The following is a 20,031-nucleotide window of genomic DNA, read 5'->3' as shown; positions in this document are numbered from 1 at the left end:
GTATTTTCCCAACCTTTCTCCTCCCTTCTTATCACCTCAGGCACTTGAAGGGAATTTGTAGAAAAATCTTTGTATGCTCGTAAATTCCTAAATATTCTGAATTATAGAAGCCTCTTCAGCTCTGCTCCCTCCCACTCCCAAAACCACTAACAACAAACAAAAACCCACAAAAGGAAAACCCCAAGGGGTGGGATTACTATTTGGCAGCATGTTCAACTTTGGGACTGGGGTGACTTTTCCTGTAGCTCACTATTAGTAAGTTGTCCTGTAAGAAGTAAGAAATTGCTAGCATTTTGTTGCAATCAAGCTTTTTCTCCTCTCCCTCTGTCTTATATACTTAACACACATGCACCAATACCCCAAACCACAGGAAATTTACAGCCGACTACACTTTTGCAGGTACCTTTGAGGTACCTTACTGGACACAATCTTCTGTAGTGGCTACAAATGGGCTAGGAAAATGGGTGAAATGGGTGAACTCCGAGAAGTGGATAATAAAGCAAGGCATCCTAACAATGCTCTTTTCTTAGAGTATCTTTAATTTGTCCTCTACTCGTCTCCCCTGCACCAGAGGGGCAGCCCTCAGGTTGCACAGCAATGCCACAGCAGTCCCCAACAAACCCTGAGACATTAAATCCAGATGTTTAAGAAATCGCCTCACTTGTTGCAGCTGTATCAGCCAGCAAGGCAGAGATCAGCTCTGCTCCCAAACCGCAACAGGAGTCCCGGCCCACCCCCCTGGAGCTGCTGCCTTGGCCACCAGTTATTCAGCATATTTATTCTCATTTATTCAGCACATTTATTCTCATTTATTCTCTCTAGGATGTGATCTGTCCAAATTATAAAAATTCATGCCTTTAAGTTAATTAATGGGGATTTAGTTTGAAAAAGCTAGTTCCATTTTTTTGAGTATGTCTTTACTGCGCTTTAAAATCCACTTTCCCTGTGCAGTATATTGCCTGTGCCAGGACAGACCATATTATGAAGACTAAGGGAAAGGGAAGAAACAGACATTACAGCTCAAGAACTACTGCCTCGCACACCCACCTTATGTTGCCATAATTTATTGGTTGCTGATTTAGACCAGTTTCTGTATGTAACATGCAAGATGAAGAAAACCTGTCATTTCTTACAAAAATACGGATACCACACAGCTCAACAATTCTATTGGTGGTAAATACAGGTCAAGTCTTGGTGCAGGTAGCAAATGATGCACCTACCAGCTGTTCTTCTCTCTGGTAAGAGGAATTGCTTTATTTCTGACCAAAAAGCACAAACGAGGCAACACATGAAACATTTGCTTGATCGTAGTTGATAACTCGGTTACAGTTGGACACAGCAGAGAGCACGGAGCCAGCAGGAGCCACGAACCGCTCTCCTGTGCAGCACGTCAGCGAGACGGGGCAAGCACCGCCTGGACTCAGCGCATCTGCACAGGACAGCGGCTCAGCCCCCACGATGCTCAAATCCAAAGTATTTCAAAATTACCAAGGGTTCTGGGTCTTCACTCAGTCATTTCTGGTTTGAAAGGATGGCAGAAACTCAACTGGGAAGGCAGCACAGACATCCCGCTGTCCAGACACTCTTCGAGAGCAAAGCCTACCTCACATTCCTCATCAATAAATAATCTGCAACAAACAAAAGCCCACAGCTCTTGCGGTGGAATTTTGTGTTCAATACTACAGACGTTCTTATTGAATAAACTCAAATGGAGCTTCCATTAAAAACAGTAGGAGCTAAAAAAGTGCAGCACTTAATTATTCCCATTTTTATACTTCGTTGAGCTATTCAGAGGGTGTCTGGTCATGCCATTCTCAGAGGGCAGCACGTGGGAATTTAAAGAGCTTGAACTCCTGATGTCTCCAACAAGAAACCGCAAGAGAAAACAGATTAAAATTAAGCAAATTTAAAAAAAACACCAAACATTTTTCTTTTAAGTCACAGAAACTAAAAGCAGAAGCATATTTTGTTTTTTAAATGACATCTTACCAGGATCTTTGTTTTTTGTTGACTTGAGAGCATAAATACACCTAACTTTTTTTCTAGGGCTTCTTCCAGTTAATTAGTAGCACTTTCCTTTAAAAAGGGGTTTTGTTTAATTTCCTTTTCACATCCTAAATGAGTGTTTGTATTACCAACAGTTCTCGGACGGGCTGTAGACCAGCAGAGTGTATCCTCCTTTTGCAAGCACCAGTTGCTCAGATTTCTCGGGTTTCTCACGGGATGACTAAGGTTTGCAGCGCTGCACAAAGCGTGGATAGAGACAGACATCTCGGATGTGGTGTCTGTTCAGAATCCAGGTCAGGAACCGCTCTAATCCCAGACCGTATCCACCGTGAGGGCACGTGCCGTATTTTCTCTGTCAAATTAAGATCAGAGAGTAGCTATTAAACTTTTTCTTATTATTTATAATTGCAGTAATACCACCAAAACAAAAACAAAACCCTAAGATTATTTTCTGTATAATGAGGAAAATAGACCACGCTCTTTTCAGGCAACATAGTTGTCTTTAGTTGTCCTGAGTTTCTCGGGGCAGTTCAAGCACTAGAAGAGGAAAAAGGAAGGTGAAAAAGCAAGTCATAACAATTCTTTTTCAGGTGCCTCCTTTTCCGCTGCCCTTGCTGGCAGAGCTTGGCCATCCCTGCGGGAGGAGCAGCCCCTGTAACCATACACTGCAGGACACCCCAGTCCACAGCCAGAGCAGCCTGGGGACAGTGACCTGCCCAGGGCAGCACTGCCACCAACACCTGTTTGAGCACGATGGAAACTGTCACCCGCTGCATTTTGCCAAGGGTTAAACGATTATCTACTTTGGGCCACTAAAAGGGTTTCCATGTTAGACTGCATCATCTGAAGAGTAGTTTAAAGAAAAAAATCCAATATCATATCTGAGGAGCAGCGCATGCAGCCTGGTCACAGACCTGGTCGGTGTACCAGTAGTACGGCGTGGGGTCGATGCCCTCTCTCTTGTAGCCTTCCAGCAGCTCCTCGCTGTCCCAGGTACGCATCGAGCCGCCGACTATCTCCCCAACATTGGGCATCAGCACATCAACCTACAACACGCACCACAAACTGTTGCAATTAACATGCGCTCAGCAGGGCAAAGAAAAACAGCCCAAGCTTAGAATTCTATTTCTGTAACACATTTCACCATGAAATTTTAATTCTCCACAACAGGAAAGAAGGGAATTCCTTCCAGACCCTATTTACAGATGGACTAAACTGACCGACTAGGTTCTCTAACTTGATCTCTAATGCTCTTGGACACACTGAACTATAAGAAACAAACCAAAAAAACCCCAAACCACAACAAAACAAACAACCTACACTAAACAACAAACACCACCAAACCAAACCCACATCCCAGAACCACAAACAGAGCAGCATTCCTCACAACCACCGCTCTTCCCAGCTGCCCGGCAGCTCCAGTTCAGACAATACGGTCTCAAGAAGCGACAGGAATATTGTCAGCAGAGCAGCACTTCCCCAGGCCAGCGGAGAACACGCTCACCACGATCCAGCCCCAGTTTCTGAGCACTGCAGTGTCACTTGGTTACTACTACAGGCTCAACACCAAGAGCCACTCAACCAAAACCTGTAGGAAATTCCCAAGATTTCCCCCTGGTACTCATCCATTTTTCATTTTACACTCTGCCAGTCCCTGCTCTGTTTAGAAGCCTGCAGCACTACATAAAACACTAAATACCAACGTACAGACTCAGTAAGGCGGGAATCGTCGTGACAGCGCTGCATGTAGAAAGACTTGATCTCTGCAGGAAATCGGCACAACAAGATCGGCTCATTAATGGTGTCTGTCATCAGCCTCTCGGGAGCTTCAGGAATATCCTACAGTTAAAGAAGCCTTGTTAATATTTTAAACAAAAACCACTCCAAGACCTTAAGTTCTTCGTGTATCAGGCATGAAACAACGGCATTTGTCCTAATGTACCTAAATTTTTAAACCAAATTTATCTTAGACAATCCTTTGACTATGGCTACATCACCAAGTTCTCTTGTGCTCCTGCAAATCATTTTGTCTTCCACGTAGAAAAGCGAGACAGGGAACAGATGCACAGATGACAACACGGATTTGGATTCCAGTGTTCAAAGACACTGTGTGAAAAGCCAGCCCACACCTGCATTCCCCAATACATCACGACACCTCCCAGCACGGCCCAGACAAACAGCCAGGCCCCAGTGAAGTTTACAGCAAAACTCCCTTTAACTTAAATGGGACTAGAATTTCACTCCTTTTCGATGTCATTCCAAACAAACCACCCGAGTCACACAGCACCAATGAGCTCAGCAGCATCATGGTCCAGACACTGTCCGTCAAGAGACACACACACCTTCAGTGCAGGGCCGGGGGATTTTGTTTGGTTTTCATTCCTACAGAGCCTCAGACAGACTTACTTCCCCAAACTCATAGTAGGTGCCATCGTCCTTCTTCACGTCATGTTCCTTCAGCCACTCAATGGCTTCACTGTAGTTCATTCGTCGGAAAGGCCGCTTAGGAGGCTTGAATCCCTGTAAATAAGAGTAGACAAAGCCAGTCAGCAGAGTACCATTTTTATGGCAGAATACTTCCAGACTTGAAGCATACACACTGCTCTCCCCAGCTCAAACAAACTATTACTAAATAAATCAAGCTCAGTACTGAAAAGCTAGAACCAAATACAACCCTCGTCCAAGCCAGTAAAGCTCACAGAACAGATGCTGAAAAAGATGGCAGATGAGAGGACGTATTTACAAAGCTGTTTCCTTTTCTCTATGAATTCTTTGCATGTGTTTCAGATTGAGTCACTAGCAGAGGCTCCAAGTGTAAGGCCAGAGAAGAACATTTTTGCTTCCCTTTGCTTACCCCTTTCAGGTTGGTTGTGCTCCTGCCATTTCCTACCTCTTGCCCAAACTCAAAACTGAGCCTCCCAGCATTTATCAGGAAAACAGGTCAAAATAACAGGGAAGACCGAGCTTGTATGCTCTGAGAGAAAAGCCAGTGATGGAGATGAAGTTTGCAGTCTCTTAACGCCATCTTCTTTGCAAAGGCAACAGAAGACAAAAGGTCTCTAACAAACGGAAAGAGCATTAGAGCTCCACGTTCCAGAGTAGACAGTAGAACACCAGCTGTTTCATTGCTCCCTTGTGCTCAATCTGCAACACCAGCCGATCAATATTACGAGCTCTGGGATAGAGGTTTTCATTCCACCGGTACAGCACACGTTGCCATAAATCCCAGCACATCGCTGGCTCCTGGAACTCACTGGCAGGGAACTTCTTCCCCTGCTTCTGGAAGGGCCATTACCAGCCTTGCAGCATTTTCATTCTTTCGATGTTATTCTTCTTATTAGTAATAATAATAATAATAATAGTATGCTCATTGCCACACCCTGCCTTCCCCCAATGCACATGCTGATCAGGAAAGGCTAAAGATGGTATTTCCTCAGCTATTGAGGACTGTTCCACATTGCTGCCTACCGGGTTCAGCTCATGCAGTAAGCTTGACGCCGGGGATTTCAAGACTCGGTCTACTACATCACAAACCAAGCTCTCCAGACGGTCCAATAAATCCTCAAAACTTATAAAAGGACATTCGGCTTCAATGTGAGTGTATCTGAAAGACAAAGTCATGACATCACAAAACCGCACAAAAGCAACAAATCTTTAGTTATGAAAAAAATTCTCAGAAGAAAAAAAGCAATCGAACCGAAGAACACACACTTTTGTCCCCTTTTTTTCCCCCCCCACTTCTACACTGTAAAGGAACTTAAGCCATTGAAAAAAAACAAAGACAGACAACAGTATGAACTGTATTTTCTAAAAAGACAAAGCTTCCTAGAAGTGTATCAGCTGTGTCACCCAGATCTTCCTTTGCTAAATGTCAGTGTTTTATGATAAGCTGGACATTCACCCAGACAAGGTATTACCCCCCAAAAATACACTTTTGCTCAGTCCTCCTGCATTAGCATTATGCTGTCTGCTCACTGTACATCACGTCACCCAATTGCCTGCTGCTCCCCGGCTTTATAAATTCACTTCTACATCAAGAACAGAGACGTAGAGCCTGTCCATACTCTGCCAGGTGTCTGCGGGTCCGGGACTGCTCGGCTCGGTACGACTGAGCGATGCAGAACACGTCTCCCAAGGCTGGGATGCAGGTCTCCAGATAGAGCTGGGACGATTGCGTTAAGTACGCCTCTTCACCAAAATAGTCCAGCTTGAACAGGGTTGAGCCTCCTTCCACCTGCGTCTGGACTAAAGTTGGAGGTGTGACCTGGGAAAGAACACGACTGTCACTACCTGATGAATAATTAAGGACACTGATAACACACAAGAGCAGCGATGCAAAGCACACTCTTCCAGAACACCATCTACAACGCCTTTGTACCCACACATACATCAGCCTGATATCCCTCAGCACCCCAAAAAGAGGTACGTGGGCTGTTTGTCAGTCACGCTGTAACACACACCTCAGAAAGATCTCAAAGACATGTAGATGCATGTCTATGAAAGTGATCAAACAACACTTTCTTAATACACAGCTTTTCTTTTGCCCCTTCCAGGTCAGTGTGAAAGCCTACAGTTTTTCCAGGAAAAAGATAACCTTGAGCTCAGGACATTAGTCATCTGCTGACAAGGGAAAATATACTTACTTCATAATATCCGTTGGCAAAGAAATGATCCCTGAAGGCCTGTACAACCATGGAGCGCACCTTGAAGATTTTGGACATGTTCTCGCCCCGGATCATCATGTGCCTGTTGTTAAGCTGCACGTCCACCTCGGAATCCTCGTTGAGCAGGTTGTCAGCCCCCCCGGCCGGGGCCAGGCCCACGAGCTCCCAGTAGTCGCAGCTCAGCTCGTGGCCTCCCGGTGCCTGCCCGGTGAATGGATATAAACACTTCATCCGTTCATTGTCTGCCCCGTCGAGGCAGCGACGTTAACGCAGTTTAACTAAAGATGCTCAGTCCCCACAGCAGCACTTTCCAAGTGACTGCTCTCTAACCTCAGGTAGAGCTCTTGGGGACAGGACCCGAGTGACAGGGACAACTACAACAATGAAGCTTATCCAAATTTCATTTGCAAAACATGCCAGTAATGGCCAACAGCATGTGGCTTACAAAAAAATTGAATTATCTACAAAGCACCACGAAAGGTGAACACTTTGACCTTATTCACACACTATAGGCAGCCACAGGGACACTTTGCTCAAATATTATCTAATACATTTTGGAAACATCGTTTGAAGTAATGCAACAGTCCAAAATGTGGTGGTTTGTTTTTTTTTTTTCCAGACACGTTTCTTCTCCCTGTTATCTCACTAGAGGTTAGAACACGTACTCAAGGGACCAGCCAGGAGAATACAGATTGCCGATCCACACAAAAGAACAACTCCCGCTGCAAGAACCAATGACAATTTTGAATGTATGTCTGAAGGAAGAGGTAAGCCTACAGACTAGCGAGATTAAACATCCATCTGTCCTCTAAATCTCAACACTGCTGCTTTGCTTTCTCCTTCAGAAAAAAGGGCATTGCTATAAGCAGCTACTAAGAGCTCATGTCTTTAAAGGACGATTTAAGATTTGGCCTGAGCTTCCTTGCTCTTTCTGCATCACAAGCTCAGTTTTGCAACACAGACACAACTTTTGCCACTCAGCCACCTCGTAATAACCAAGTCAGAAGCCTCACAATGATTTTCAATAAACATCCTGATATAGGCCTGCATGTCCTGATGAGTGCACCGAGTCGCTGTCACAGATAGCAGGTCCCAAACGCTTCCCTCCTGCCTCCAGTCCACATCCTTTTTACGGGCCGCCCTTCCCGCAGAGCTGCCCAGTGCGGCTTTAGCCCCAGCTCCAGACCTAGGCATGTTTAAACAGTAACGTGTGTGGATCTAGACTGGAATGAGATGGGCATAAGGCTCACCTGTCCCACTGAACTGTGGGGACAGCAGCAGCTTTGAGACGTTTGTTCTTGTCCCTAAACCAAGCTTCCACCAAAACCATCTAAAAACTCTTTCCACCTCTGCTTTTCCTTCCATCAGGAAAACGATAAACTGCTACAGAGGAAGAGAAGCCAAGACTAACACTAAGTCTCGTACCTGCTTGCCTTCGGGAACGAGGTTGAGCGTCCCATACACCGCAACGCTGCTCTCCGTGGAGAGAACCAGCCCGTTGTAGCACTGACACTGCCGACACAAACAGACAAAGCGTTAAGGGAACTTCTTGTTTTTAGTTTTCTTACAACATGTATTTGGCTCACAGGCAAGACTGACTCATAGTCACTTCTAAATAGTTCTCACATTGACAAAAAAATGCTAGTGGTAGGAGGTACAATTTAACAATAATATGACTTAATCAGCAGGTTTAGGGGAACTTTTAGTTGTCTATATAAAAGAAAAACGGATTAGGTACAAACACTTCACTTATTTAACACAGAACAGAATTCGGTCATCACAACTTACCAGTTCATCTGAAAGGACACACTGAAGAAAACCTGTGCCATCTCTCAAAACAATGAACATCAAGTTTTTTCCTAGTGAAAAAGAAGAAAGAAAAGCAAAGCGCCTCAGCTTTATTCACCAACCCATCTGAATAGACCCGCTCTCCATACACATCAACACTGATGTGCAGGTTGTTACAGAAGGACTGTGATCACATCCTTCCATTTTAAAAACCAAGGATGCTACAGGTGAGCACTAAGCACGAGCACAGTTAGAAGCATTTCAGAGCTGTATTTTGTATAACAAGTTGAAATAAGTCTTGACAGCCACCAAGAGCAAAGCCTGCTCCAACTCGACAGGGCGGGGATGGCATCGCCATGTCCTGACCTCGGATGTCCCTCTGGTCCCCAGGGACCACAGTCCTCCAGTGATAATGGGAGCAAATGCCCGTGGAGCCAGAACCAACTCTGCCGTGCACGTCCATGCCCCGACCGACACCACCTTGCCAGCCAGAACACCAGTCATTCTGGCAGCGAGTATTAACGCTAAGCTTATTTTAAGACTAGGTGCTGACTCATTTTAAGTGCTCCTGAGTTTGTTCCATCTGTCTGCACAGGTTCAGTCAATGCTTGTGGCTTACCTTGCCTCCGTAATCTGTGGATCCAGCCAAAAATCTTCACTCTCTGGCCTCTATAAGCCTCCAGAGCACTAATCTTTACCTGTCAAGGGAAATGATTCACCCTTTACCTGGTGTTTTCCACATAATTACTTACAATACCAGTGTCCGTGACATCTTCCAGCAGCACTTGAAGCAAAGCTCCACCCAGGTATAAGCACAGCTGTCAGTACTGACCAGCTCTTTAGTAAGGAAAGAGTAATTTAGCGAGTTCTATCCCAGGGAGTACGATCAGACAGCATCTGCAGACTTGGAAATGAGTGCAGTGCAGGCCTGGAGGAGCCTGTGGTTTCAGCCCTTTCCCAGAGAGCAGCCGTGAGCGCTGGGCTCCAGTCAAACCACTCCTGCGCAGGTCACAGAAACCCCTCCACACAGGGTCTGTGCAAAACCCACAGAGCAGCGTACACAGGACCTGCTCAAACCACCAAATCCAGCAGGACTCTACAAACAGCCAAATGACAAGTCTCAATAACTCCAATTACATCCTCTGACCAGCACTGCTTCTTCCGTCTCCACCACAATAATCAAACAAAGCAAAACTAATGAACTTTCTCAAACAGAAATATGGCCTCTACCACTAGACAGACACAGAGAAGTCTGATGCATGAACTAAGAAGCTTCAGATATCCATCAAGTGCATGAGACAGACCGAAGTCTACACACTAGAGAACACAGACAGCCACAAAAACGTTACATTTATGGACGGCAGAAACAGTGGCCACAAAGCAGAGCCAGACCCAGCCTCCGTGCAGAAAAGATCTAACACAGGCCATGCATCAAGCGCGCTGGATCTTACACATTTTGGCTCTGGAAGGCTGGGGTCATTCTTGATAACAACTTTCTTTGCTTCCTCTAGGTTCTTCTCTCTTCTCAAGAGATCCTCTGCCTGGTGGAAAAAAAATAATAGCTGTAACCAGGCTTGACAAGATTCCCACTCCTTACAATTACTCGAGACTATAATATACACTGACAGACAGAGGTATCATGAAAAGCCTTGATGTTACCATGCTGGGGCCTAAACATGCCCTAATACTGGGACCAGTATTATTCAATACATTCATCAATGACTTGGATGAGGGACTAGAGTAACTGTCAGGAAGTTTGCTGATGACACCAAACTGGGAGGAGCGGCTGCCACTGGAAGACTGTGCTGCCATGCAGAGACCTGGACAGGCTGGAGAGTTGGGCAGGGAAAAATGTAATGAAATATAACAAGGGCAAGTGTAGAGTCTTGCATCTGGGCAGGAACAACCCCAGGTTCCGGTATAGGTTGGGAAACGACCTGTTGGAGAGCAGTGTAGGGGAAAGGGACCTGGGGGTCCTGGGGACAGCAGGGTGACCATGAGCCAGCACTGGGCCCTTATGGCCAGGAAGGCCAATGGGACCTGGCGGGGATTAGAAGGGGGGTGGTCAGTAGGTCAGAGAGGTTCTCCTGCCCCTCTGCTCTGCCCTGGTGAGGCCGCATCTGGAATATTGTGTCCAGTTCTGGGCCCCTCAGTTCCAGAAGGACAGGGAACTGCTGGAGGGAGTCCAGCGCAGCCACAAAGATGATTAAGGGAGTGGAGCATCTCCCGTGTGAGGAAAGGCTGAGGGAGCTGGGGCTCTTGAGCTTGGAGAAGAGGAGGTTGAGGGGTGACTTCATTAATATTTATCAATATGCAGAGGGTGAGTGCCACGAGGATGGAGCCAGGCTCTTCTCGGTGACAACCAATGATAGGACAAGGGGCAATGGGTACAAACTGGAACACAGGAGGTTCCACTTAAATATGAGAAGAAACTTCTTCCCAGTGAGGGTGCCACAGCCTGGACCAGGCTGCCCAGGGAGGTTGTGGAGTCTCCTTCTCTGCAGACATTCAAACCCGCCTGGACACCTTCCTGCGTAGCCTCACATTCCTGTGTAGTTCCTGCTCCAGCAGGGGGATTAGATTAGATGATCTTTTGAGGTCCCTTCCAATCCCTAACATTCTGTGATTCTGTAATTCAGGACCAGGATGAGAAACAACACGCAGATGCATTTCTGATTTTATCCAGAAAGTCTAAAGGCAACAGATTGCATTATTCAAAACTCATCCCATTTCAGCTACTGGCTTGTCCTAATCTAAAGAAAGGCAAGTTGCAAATGACATCTGTGCAAAACAATGAGATGGACGAAGAACAAACAGAAGCTCTTTTGAAGGGGTGGGAATGGCAACGATGGTGCTTAATGTTTCAGAAGAAGGAAGGTGGTGTGATTCGGTTCCTCCCCCATGGCACCCCCTGCAACCTACCTCCTTCTTCTCCTTCGCCTCGTTCTTCATTTGTTCCCTGTGCCACAGCTTTTTGACATTTTTCATCTGTGACTTTGAAATAATGGCCCATCTCTAAGTCAACCCAAGGAGAGAGCAGAAGATAACAGATTACATTTGTGTCCCTTCACACAAGGGAGCAGTAAAATAATTTCTACTAGGAAGCTCTAACACTACAGCACCTCGTTTTCTTTTTGTGAATCCACATAAATAGTAGGAAATGGTTCCTTTCCTGCTGTCATCAAAGCCTAAAGAAGGGAGAAAACAACAACATTAGTGGCACTGCAAGTGATCTCAGTCATCCTTAAAAGGACCAAGCAGGCATGCTACTTCTGATCAGAGATGCAAAAACTGGTATAAAATTTACATTTAGAAACACAAGGCAAATCACTTGGCCTGAATCGCAGTTCACAGGTTTCAAAACAAACAGCAGGTGCTTCCCAGTTACCTTGAGAACAGTCTTGAACGGTTTCTTCTGCGTCCCATCCCCAGTGGAGTCGCTGCCCTCTCGCTCAGACACGTACAGCTCTTCTGGAACACACAAATCGGGCCATGACTCAAAACAGGAACGAAACGTATCAGCTGTGGAGACGTGCAGGAAAAAACAGGAGGTGCACAAGGACACAGAATCTTCAGGGTTATCGACAGAAATAAGCCTTCAAAAACAACTACGTGGGCAGACAGGGTAAGAATCATTTAATATTTTCCACTGTTAAAATCAGCCCATGCAGCAAGTGCTGAAGTCGTAGAGGCTGATGCCACAGCGGAAACCCGCTGCGGGGCCCCGCTCCGCACGGCGCTCCGGCCGCCGCCAGCCCCACCCGGCACGGCCCCCCCGGGCCGGCAGCCGCCCCGCCGCTGCCGCCATCTTCTGCCCGCGCCGAGGGGCCGGGCCGGGCCCAACCGCACCGCATCGGCCCGCACTGCGCCGCCCGCCCCGCCGGGCCCGCCCGGGCTCACCCAGCGCCAGCGCCGCGCTCCTGCCCAGCACCTCTCCCGCCATGACGGCCGCACTGCCGCAGAGCGCCGGAAGTGGCGTCAGCGCCGCGCCCTGAGCCAACCCGCCGCCGCCTTGCGTCAGCCACCGCCCCGCCCCGCAGCCCCGCCCCTCCCGGGAAGCCCCGCCCCTCCCGGGAAGCCCCGCCCCGCCAGTCTCTAGTACGTGTCATTAGAAATAAAAGGAATGTTCCTATTTACATATTTAATATTTTAATACTACCCCCAGGTTTAGCCTCCAACACATGCTGGGGTTTGTTGGTTTTTTTCTTTAAAGACCAACCCCATCTGTCTCTCTGAGAGATCAGTTATCTCTGCTTCTTATTTAAACTCCTCTTATGCTTCTTACCCACATCCTTTTTAGGAGAGAAGCTGTAAACTTTAGGATATTTATTTGCATTAAGTTTTTGAAATGCACATTCCATTAAACAAGAGCTGAATGTCATGATTTTTATTATAAAACAATGTAATCAACCTTACTTCAGGAGTTGGAAGTAGATAAAAGTGAAACATTCATACATCTCAACGTGAAGAGTCAAAGTATGTGCAAGTGTAAAGAGACTCATAAAAAACACTCTTTGTATTTTAAGAGTTGATCTGTTATGGACTGTGTACCTAAAACTGAAATGAAGACACTTTTGTCAGCCCAAAGGGCAGCGTTCCGGAGATCAGGTGTATCTGTTCATAAATATACTGGACAGGGGGACAGAAACACGCCCCAGAGTCAGAGATAGAGACAGGCACAGAAACTGAGAGCAAGGGAGAAAAAAATCTGTTCACTATTGACTCAGATCTCCTTGTTCTGGGGGGGATTGTACGGAGGGAATAAAGGCACATCCCGCCCACTAACAAGATGCAAAGAACAATCTCTCTTGATTTAGTGAAGCCAGTGGAGTCAACCGTTAAAGAAAGGAAGAGAAACACACCCATAAATGTCAGGATTCCTAATAAAATCCAACCCTGACTGCGGTTTATCACAGATATCCCTTAGTCTCTGAGGGCACCCAGGGCCCTCTCCAAAGACTGATCAGCGGATTTGCCGTTTGACTGTGCAAGTTAGTGAAATGGCGCACACCAGGTAACTGCTGGTAGCAGTTTGCTTTCAAAGACAAAATATGAAATGTAGCTGCAGTTTCATACCAACATATTATGAAAATGTGAAAAGCTTGCAGTTCCAGGCACCATAAAACCCAAAGTTGCGATGCTGGGTTTTGTCCCCTAGCACACGCATCCTTCACTGCCACATGGAACAGAACGCAGTTGCACAAGGATGAGTAGCTCCACAGAGAACTCTCGGTCTTTGTGCGCTTCCAGTAGTCCTGTGATAAAGCATAAAAGTCTTCATATCCTTATGCCATTTGCTTAAAAAAAATATCCTGAGTTTGTTTAAAAAAATATTTGGTTTGTGCAATCACTGGGCTAAAAAGCTGCTCCCAGGATCCCTCAGCTGGCGTGCTGGGCGCCCGTGCCCCCCGTCCCGCCCAGCACGGCGTCCAGGGGAGCGCGTTTCTTGCGGATGCTGCGTCCCGAGGCGATGAGATCCGCGTAGCCGCGCTGGTGGGAGAAGGCGTAGGCGGAGCGCCGGGCCGACACGCCGCGGCGCAGCGCGCTCTGCCGCCGCCGCCACTGCTGCTCCGCCGCCAGCAGCTTCTGACGGTTCTTCTGGACCTGCACGCGCGCAAGGACACATGGGTTTATGGGTTACAAGTGAAAACAGCTTGTTTGCATTTACTGTCTGGGGAAAATAACCTGATAACTTTTTTTACATCCTTCACCTACTTCACAGGAGGGTTCTCTAGTTTCGATTTGATTTTGTTAGAAACAAGAATATATGCAGTAACACATCACCATTTCAGGAAGACTCTCTGTATTATTTTGAACTTCATTTTCGTTTACCTTTAACTGTCTTTCACTGAAGTGGGTTGAAGATACATAATTGAAAGCTATTCCTGTGCTCTCAAGCTGACACTAATGTCTCTTGCCAGCTCAAGGCAAAACAGAAGCAAACAAAACCTGTCCAGTGCACTCTGACACATAATGATGGAACCCGGCACGGCCCAAATGAGAGCAGAAGTCCGGCCGTGTGTGGCTCCAGAGCAGGTTTCTGCGGTGTGACCGAGGCAAACGCTCAGCCAAGAAATGGATGAGCCTGCTCTGACCTGTGCTGGGCTCGCGCCCGTCCCGCTGCGTCCTGCATCCTGCACAACCACACGGGGACACACGCGAGATAAGGGCCCGTCAAAGTGACGCTCTGCGCTGGGGGCCAGACCTGAGAGCGCCCGTTGTCAGCAGCCAGCGGGCAGCCTGGAGAGCCCCAAGTGCCACCGGAGCCCAGCTGCCCGCCCGCTGCCCCTGGGCACAGCCACCCTTTGGCCTCTAACATCAGCATAAAAACCGACTCCCGTAAATAAACGTGTGCCAAAGGAACCGAAATAACTTTACTCACTCTATCGCTCTCCGAAGGCCATATTGTCACTGATAAGAAACGCCAGGCCACCACAGGCAGTAAGCAAATAGCAATCGTTAAAATCATGGTCAGCCAGAGGTACGGCTGTCTCAGAGCATTTGGAGCCGTTCCTTGGGATAAAAACAGCAAAAACTAGTTTATGACATAAACATCAGCATTTGGCTCTGCCTCACTTCGGGGTTTTACCTTCCACTGATCAGTTAGTGCAACTTGGCAAACACATACCTTGCCAGATCGCATTTCCTCTGCTTTAAGCTGCCCCACCAATTTGAACTCAGTTTTCATTTGCAGACTTCTACTGCTGGGCAACATCGAGTTCCAGCTCATTTCATTGAAACAAAAGAAATACTTCAATAAAGCAACTTGGCCCCAAAGAGAAACAAAACCCGTCTTTGGGAGTGAATTAGTATTGAACATAATTTCCTTTCACAGGCATCAGGTTCGTGCCATGACATTCAGGCCGTAGTTCTGCTCAAGTGACAAAGCTGTGCGAGACAGGAACAAGAACCAGAAAACACAAGGACTGACCTGTGAACTGAAAGCCGGACGGAAAGAGAACGTGGATTCCAGCACTATGGAAGTCAAACGTGATACCAAAGTAAAGTGCAATACTCCCAAATACTGAGAAGGCATTAACAAACGTCCAGTAAGATGTATCCAAGCAAATCTGAAAGCAAACAAAAACTCCAAATGAGTTTATTAATTCAAAATAATGTCACCTACTCTGAAGACTGACAGGGTTTTGGGCAAGTCATCTCTCATCCAGTTATACGTCAGTGAGAGAAAATATCAGAGAAGGCAGGAAAGGTAAAAGTTTTTTTGCGTATTATGTTTTCGGTAGACAAATTTAGAAATGTGACCAGAAGGTGTCTTCAGAGCACCAAAGGAAACTAAGCTTACTTGCCTGAAAATTGACGACAAATATAAGAGAAGATGCTGCTGTGACGGCAAAGGACTGATAATCTGAAGGTGCTTCTCCATCTTGTCCCATGGTTTTCAGGTAAGCTCCATACGGTATGAAGAAGATTACCAACGAAGTTATAGCTCCATGCAGCAAACTTAAAAAGAACTTCTTGTAGTTAAAAAGTGAATCTTTCTGTCCCAAAACATACAGACTGGGGAACCGAAGACTCAATTTGTCGCTCACATCCTTAATAAAGAGAAAAGAAAGTTGCTGTGATTTCTTGTTCTCAGTGTGACATTGAAGAGCAAGCAGATCAGCTCTACAGCAGATTTCTCTGCCCTTCTGCACAGCCGTGCCTGCAGCCTGGGACACCTCTCACCGAGCTACCACATATCCCACTTCCAGCCTGCTGGGGTTTTAGCCCATTATTTGCCAGGACAAGAACGACGGCAGCTGTGCAGCTCTCTCCAGCTCTGTACTGTGCTGGAGGCTTTTCCCTGTTCGGGAAATAAGCAGAAGATGGGGCTGTCACTGCATGTCCCAGCTTCAAGTCTCTAACAAATACTGAAGTGAGAGCTTAATTTGGAACAGAATTAATTCCTTAGCTTTTATCACAAAAGAAAGCGGAAACATTGATTTGCCTGATCATCAGGTAAGCCTTGTACAGAAAAAACAGTGGAAAAGGCCAAAAGCACTTGTCCCAGTGAATTGAAACAAATGCTACACGCCAAGACCTCCTGTCAAATACAGTCACTTAAATTGTTCAGTCCCTACATCTTCAGAAGGGTAAGCACAGAACATCTGTTCCATTAACAAAGCCACCTGTTGCTGTGCTGTGTGAATGATTTCATGGAACAGCAGGCACTTAGAAATACTTGTAGCAAACATGATTAGCACTGCAGACCTGACTGACCAACTTTGGCTATCTCAGTAACCCTCTGCTCGCTGTCTAATTAGCTCACACGCTAGGAATACATTTTTAAAAGCCAAAAACCCAACCAAACCACCCCAAATGCCATGTACATAAGCCAGAGCAAGCAGTTTCAGTGTAATTAAAGGGTTGATGTTAGCTGCCTTTGCATTCCTCTGTTGTTAACAGCACCATGGGGAATACCTGGTCGAGCAAGCCAACCAGCAGAACCGGGAGACTCGAATACAGAACGTTGTACAGCGTGATGAACCAGTCTTCGTACGCTGTCTGCAAGGGGAGGAGACATTTCAGTCACTAATCACCTCTTTTTGATTACACCTTCTCCTCCCAGTTCCTGAGAAAGCTCACACATGCTCCACCGTAGCATTAAATGACCTCAGTGTTTACCGAAAGGCAAACAGCACTGTAGTTCAGAGCTCTGCTCAAACTATTTTTAGGCTATATTAAGCTGCCCCACTCCTTATGAGCCATCGGTGCTACCTGACCTGAAACACTGTGAACACTGAACCTCTCACGCCAGTGTCAGTCTGGTTTATACCGCGCTCGTGACTGTGATGACAACCTGTGAGCACTCCCAACGCTGCCTGTTACAACGAGCACATTTCAAGCCATTCTAGCCAGCAGCTCAGATAAAAAATGTCAGGTTTGATTTCCTACTGATATGTACACACACACCATCTCAGTTCACCTGGAGGAACAGGGTTGGGAAAGGGTTCCCAAACCGCTGTGTAACAATCTCTTCCTCCCTGAGCAATCACGGTACTGACTTCAGTGTTCTGAAACCATAACCAGCTGCTTACCTTGAACTAACTAGTTTGGTAGTTACCACCTATTCTCCTGCAGAATTATTGCTGATAACTTCAGGTTCCCATCACTGCCCAGGCTGAGCCTTTACTATTCTGCACTGACAAAAATGAGATCTGCTTGTTAATATTACCCACGAGCATGCCTTCTTACCTGGGCAGAAAAGCCATTGAAGAATGAATACCAGATGTGGACTAGTGTAAAAGCAAAGTTTTTGTAGAAAAAAAATCTTAAAAACTTGCACATCCTGATGTAGGACCATCGTCCGTGGACCAGCAGCAGCCTCTGGAGGTAGCGGAACTGCCCAAAGGAGTAGTCACTTGACATGACGGCTTGCATCCCTTCCTGGCCGCTGATTCCAACGCCAATGTGGGCAGCTAAGTCAAGGAAACAAACACCACGCACTAGAGTGAACAAAGGAGAGGAACAACACCGAGGGCAAACCTTCTCCCAGCTCCTGTTCTCTGCTTCAGGTTCTTCTGCCCCATTTTATTTTTGCAGCACAAGGGCTGCATTAAAGACAACAACTGCACATAAGCCCTTCCTTGCCCTGTCATGTACTGCTCACGTCTGCACCGTCACCTGCATTCTGTCTCGGTGCTTGTTCCATCAGAGTGGCTGCCGGGAATTTGACCAAGGGAGAACCAACCGATGAGATGGAGCAAGCAAAGCCCCGAACGAACTGGCCAGGCAGTTTGCAAACACACTCCTGACACAAACCACATGCCAGAAGCTTATTTGTCAGTGGGATTTCTCAGGAAGCGGTTCAAAGAGCACCAGTTGCAATACAGCATGGCTGACACCTCCAAGCAAGGGGCGGCTAAGCTTTGTTCTTTATAGAACTTTGTTCTTTATATTATGCGTTTGTGACCCACAACACAGTAACGGACATAATTCAAGCCCTTTTCTCAGGGAACATCGACAGAAAAAGTTAAAACATATCAGCAAAAACTACTAACCATTTCTTAAAGGGCTTCTTCAAAATGGGAAAGCATGGGCCTAGAAGCTAACAAACCCCAAGGACTGTTAACGTGGGTAACGAAATAGACGGTAGAGTCTTCAGAACAAAGAGTAACAGCGAAGAGACTGCAGAACGCCCAGAAGAGATCTTGCCTACTGAGGGAAGTTTTACGGCTGCCTTACTTTTAATCATGTTTACATCATTGGCACCGTCCCCAATAGCCAGAGTAATGGCTTTCTTGTACTTCTTCACCAGCTCCACCACCATGGCTTTCTGCTTCGGAGTCACGCGGCAGCAGATCACGGCCCTGCACTCGCAGGCCAGATCCACAAAGTTCTGCTGCTGCTGTTCTTTGTAGGCCTCAGCCCTCCTTTTCTTCTCGCTTTGCTGCTGCTTCTCTTCTGCTGTCCTGGGGAATTTCAGTTTAAGTTTCTTTTTCTTCTTTTTCTTCTCTAGCAAGATTTCATTCTGTGTAACAAAAATATTTTATGTTTCCTTCTACACTATATCAAATCGCTCTCGAAGTGCTGCCTATACAACACACTTCACTTCATTACACTCCCGTCACCCATTTATAGCATTTCAATAAAATGCTCATGCAGAGGAGTGAACAAAGAGCTATGGAAACAATGAAAAGAATGTACTCGGTGAGATTAACAGAAGCAAAATGCTTGTATTTAGTGTCACAGCACTTCTTGCAGTGTTTGAAGGAATATCTCTTCTGATGGGAACTAATTCACTTTTGAGAACATTCTGTTCTTTAGACCTTCCTCTCTCCCGTTTCCCCATCCCACAGACAAATGAAGAGTCCTCAGTGAAGGACACTGTGACTTGGTGGTACCACAAAATCCCAAAGAAACAGAACATCTTTTGTACGTACCAGCCAGGAGCCAGTGATTATTAAAGCCCGATCCTTACTACCCTGGAAGAAGGGCTCGTTCATTCTTAGAGAGGAACATGTACTCGACCCCGCTCTGTTGCGCTGGTTTTCCAGCCTAGTTTGAAGAAGAGCACTGCAAAGAGAGGTGGACACTATTACAGAAAAATCAAGGATCACCTTTAAGCTAGATCAAGTCCCAGACAAAGTCTGCAAGAAAGAAATGCAATATATGCTGCAAGGACATTTTGTGCTGCATATTGGATGATGTTCTGAGCTCTGGGACTTGGACTAGGGAGGGACCTGCTCAGCCACTCCTGGTGGCTCCAGACTTGTCTGAACCACAGGCCAAACTCAACGTCAACAGCTGTTGACCTAAACATACAACCTCCTGCAAACAGGATATCACCACCTCTACCCACAACTGAGAGGGTGCCTTGTGAAATTGCAGTTCCATAAAAACCAAAGAAACAGACAATGTACGGACGACCACCTGCCACGAAACACTGTTCAGTCAAAGAGGCACTGTGGGATAAACAGTGTAACTGCTGGGTTCATTTTAACAATGGAACATTTTTAATTCCCATAAAAGAAATCCTTTGTGCTTTTCACTTGCCTGATATCTTCTCCATAGCAGATTTTTGTTTCATCTGTTAAGAGTTCACAAGAAAATCCAATATTTTCAGCAGTTT

General features: G+C 46.4%; 2 protein-coding genes across 4 annotated transcripts in view; both read right to left on the bottom strand.

The window, feature by feature from the left end:
* Window positions 1-86: 86 nt before the first annotated feature.
* NARS1 (asparaginyl-tRNA synthetase 1) lies at window positions 87-12,456 on the bottom strand. 2 transcript variants are annotated; one of them, XM_065656110.1, is made up of 15 exons: window positions 12,360-12,456; window positions 11,848-11,927; window positions 11,582-11,647; window positions 11,382-11,474; window positions 9,911-10,000; window positions 9,079-9,157; window positions 8,460-8,530; window positions 8,097-8,183; window positions 6,651-6,872; window positions 6,072-6,271; window positions 5,476-5,611; window positions 4,414-4,527; window positions 3,715-3,846; window positions 2,922-3,053; window positions 87-2,359 (listed from the first exon to the last, which is right to left on the bottom strand). In XM_065656110.1, exons 1-15 carry the CDS (start codon window positions 12,400-12,402, stop codon window positions 2,228-2,230), a joined length of 1,677 nt encoding a protein of 558 aa, XP_065512182.1. In that variant the 5' UTR covers window positions 12,403-12,456; the 3' UTR covers window positions 87-2,227. The 2 variants fall into 2 exon arrangements, with proteins under 2 accessions (XP_065512182.1, XP_065512181.1); XM_065656109.1 differs by having other exon boundaries at window positions 88-2,359; window positions 11,848-11,930.
* A 407-nt stretch (window positions 12,457-12,863) lies between these two features.
* Window positions 12,864-20,031, bottom strand: part of ATP8B1 (ATPase phospholipid transporting 8B1) — a 28,951-nt gene continuing 21,783 nt past the window's right edge. Inside the window, exons 20-28 of one of the 2 annotated variants that reach the window (XM_065656353.1) lie at window positions 19,956-20,031; window positions 19,343-19,475; window positions 18,645-18,930; window positions 17,655-17,878; window positions 16,881-16,964; window positions 15,767-16,012; window positions 15,391-15,529; window positions 14,842-14,972; window positions 12,864-14,063 (exon numbers count right to left, since the gene is read on the bottom strand). In XM_065656353.1, coding sequence (XP_065512425.1) covers window positions 13,839-14,063; window positions 14,842-14,972; window positions 15,391-15,529; window positions 15,767-16,012; window positions 16,881-16,964; window positions 17,655-17,878; window positions 18,645-18,930; window positions 19,343-19,475; window positions 19,956-20,031 — 1,544 coding nt within the window. In that variant the 3' untranslated portion in view covers window positions 12,864-13,838. Of the gene's footprint in view, window positions 14,064-14,841; window positions 14,973-15,087; window positions 15,530-15,766; window positions 16,013-16,880; window positions 16,965-17,654; window positions 17,879-18,644; window positions 18,931-19,342; window positions 19,476-19,955 lie in introns of those variants that run through there. The other variant, XR_010607837.1, reaches the window with a different exon arrangement.

This window comes from Caloenas nicobarica, chromosome Z (assembly GCF_036013445.1).
Source record: "Caloenas nicobarica isolate bCalNic1 chromosome Z, bCalNic1.hap1, whole genome shotgun sequence".
Lineage (NCBI taxonomy): Eukaryota > Metazoa > Chordata > Aves > Columbiformes > Columbidae > Caloenas > Caloenas nicobarica.
Note: the sequence above shows the minus strand (reverse complement) of the source record. Positions and strands in the feature narration are given on the sequence as shown.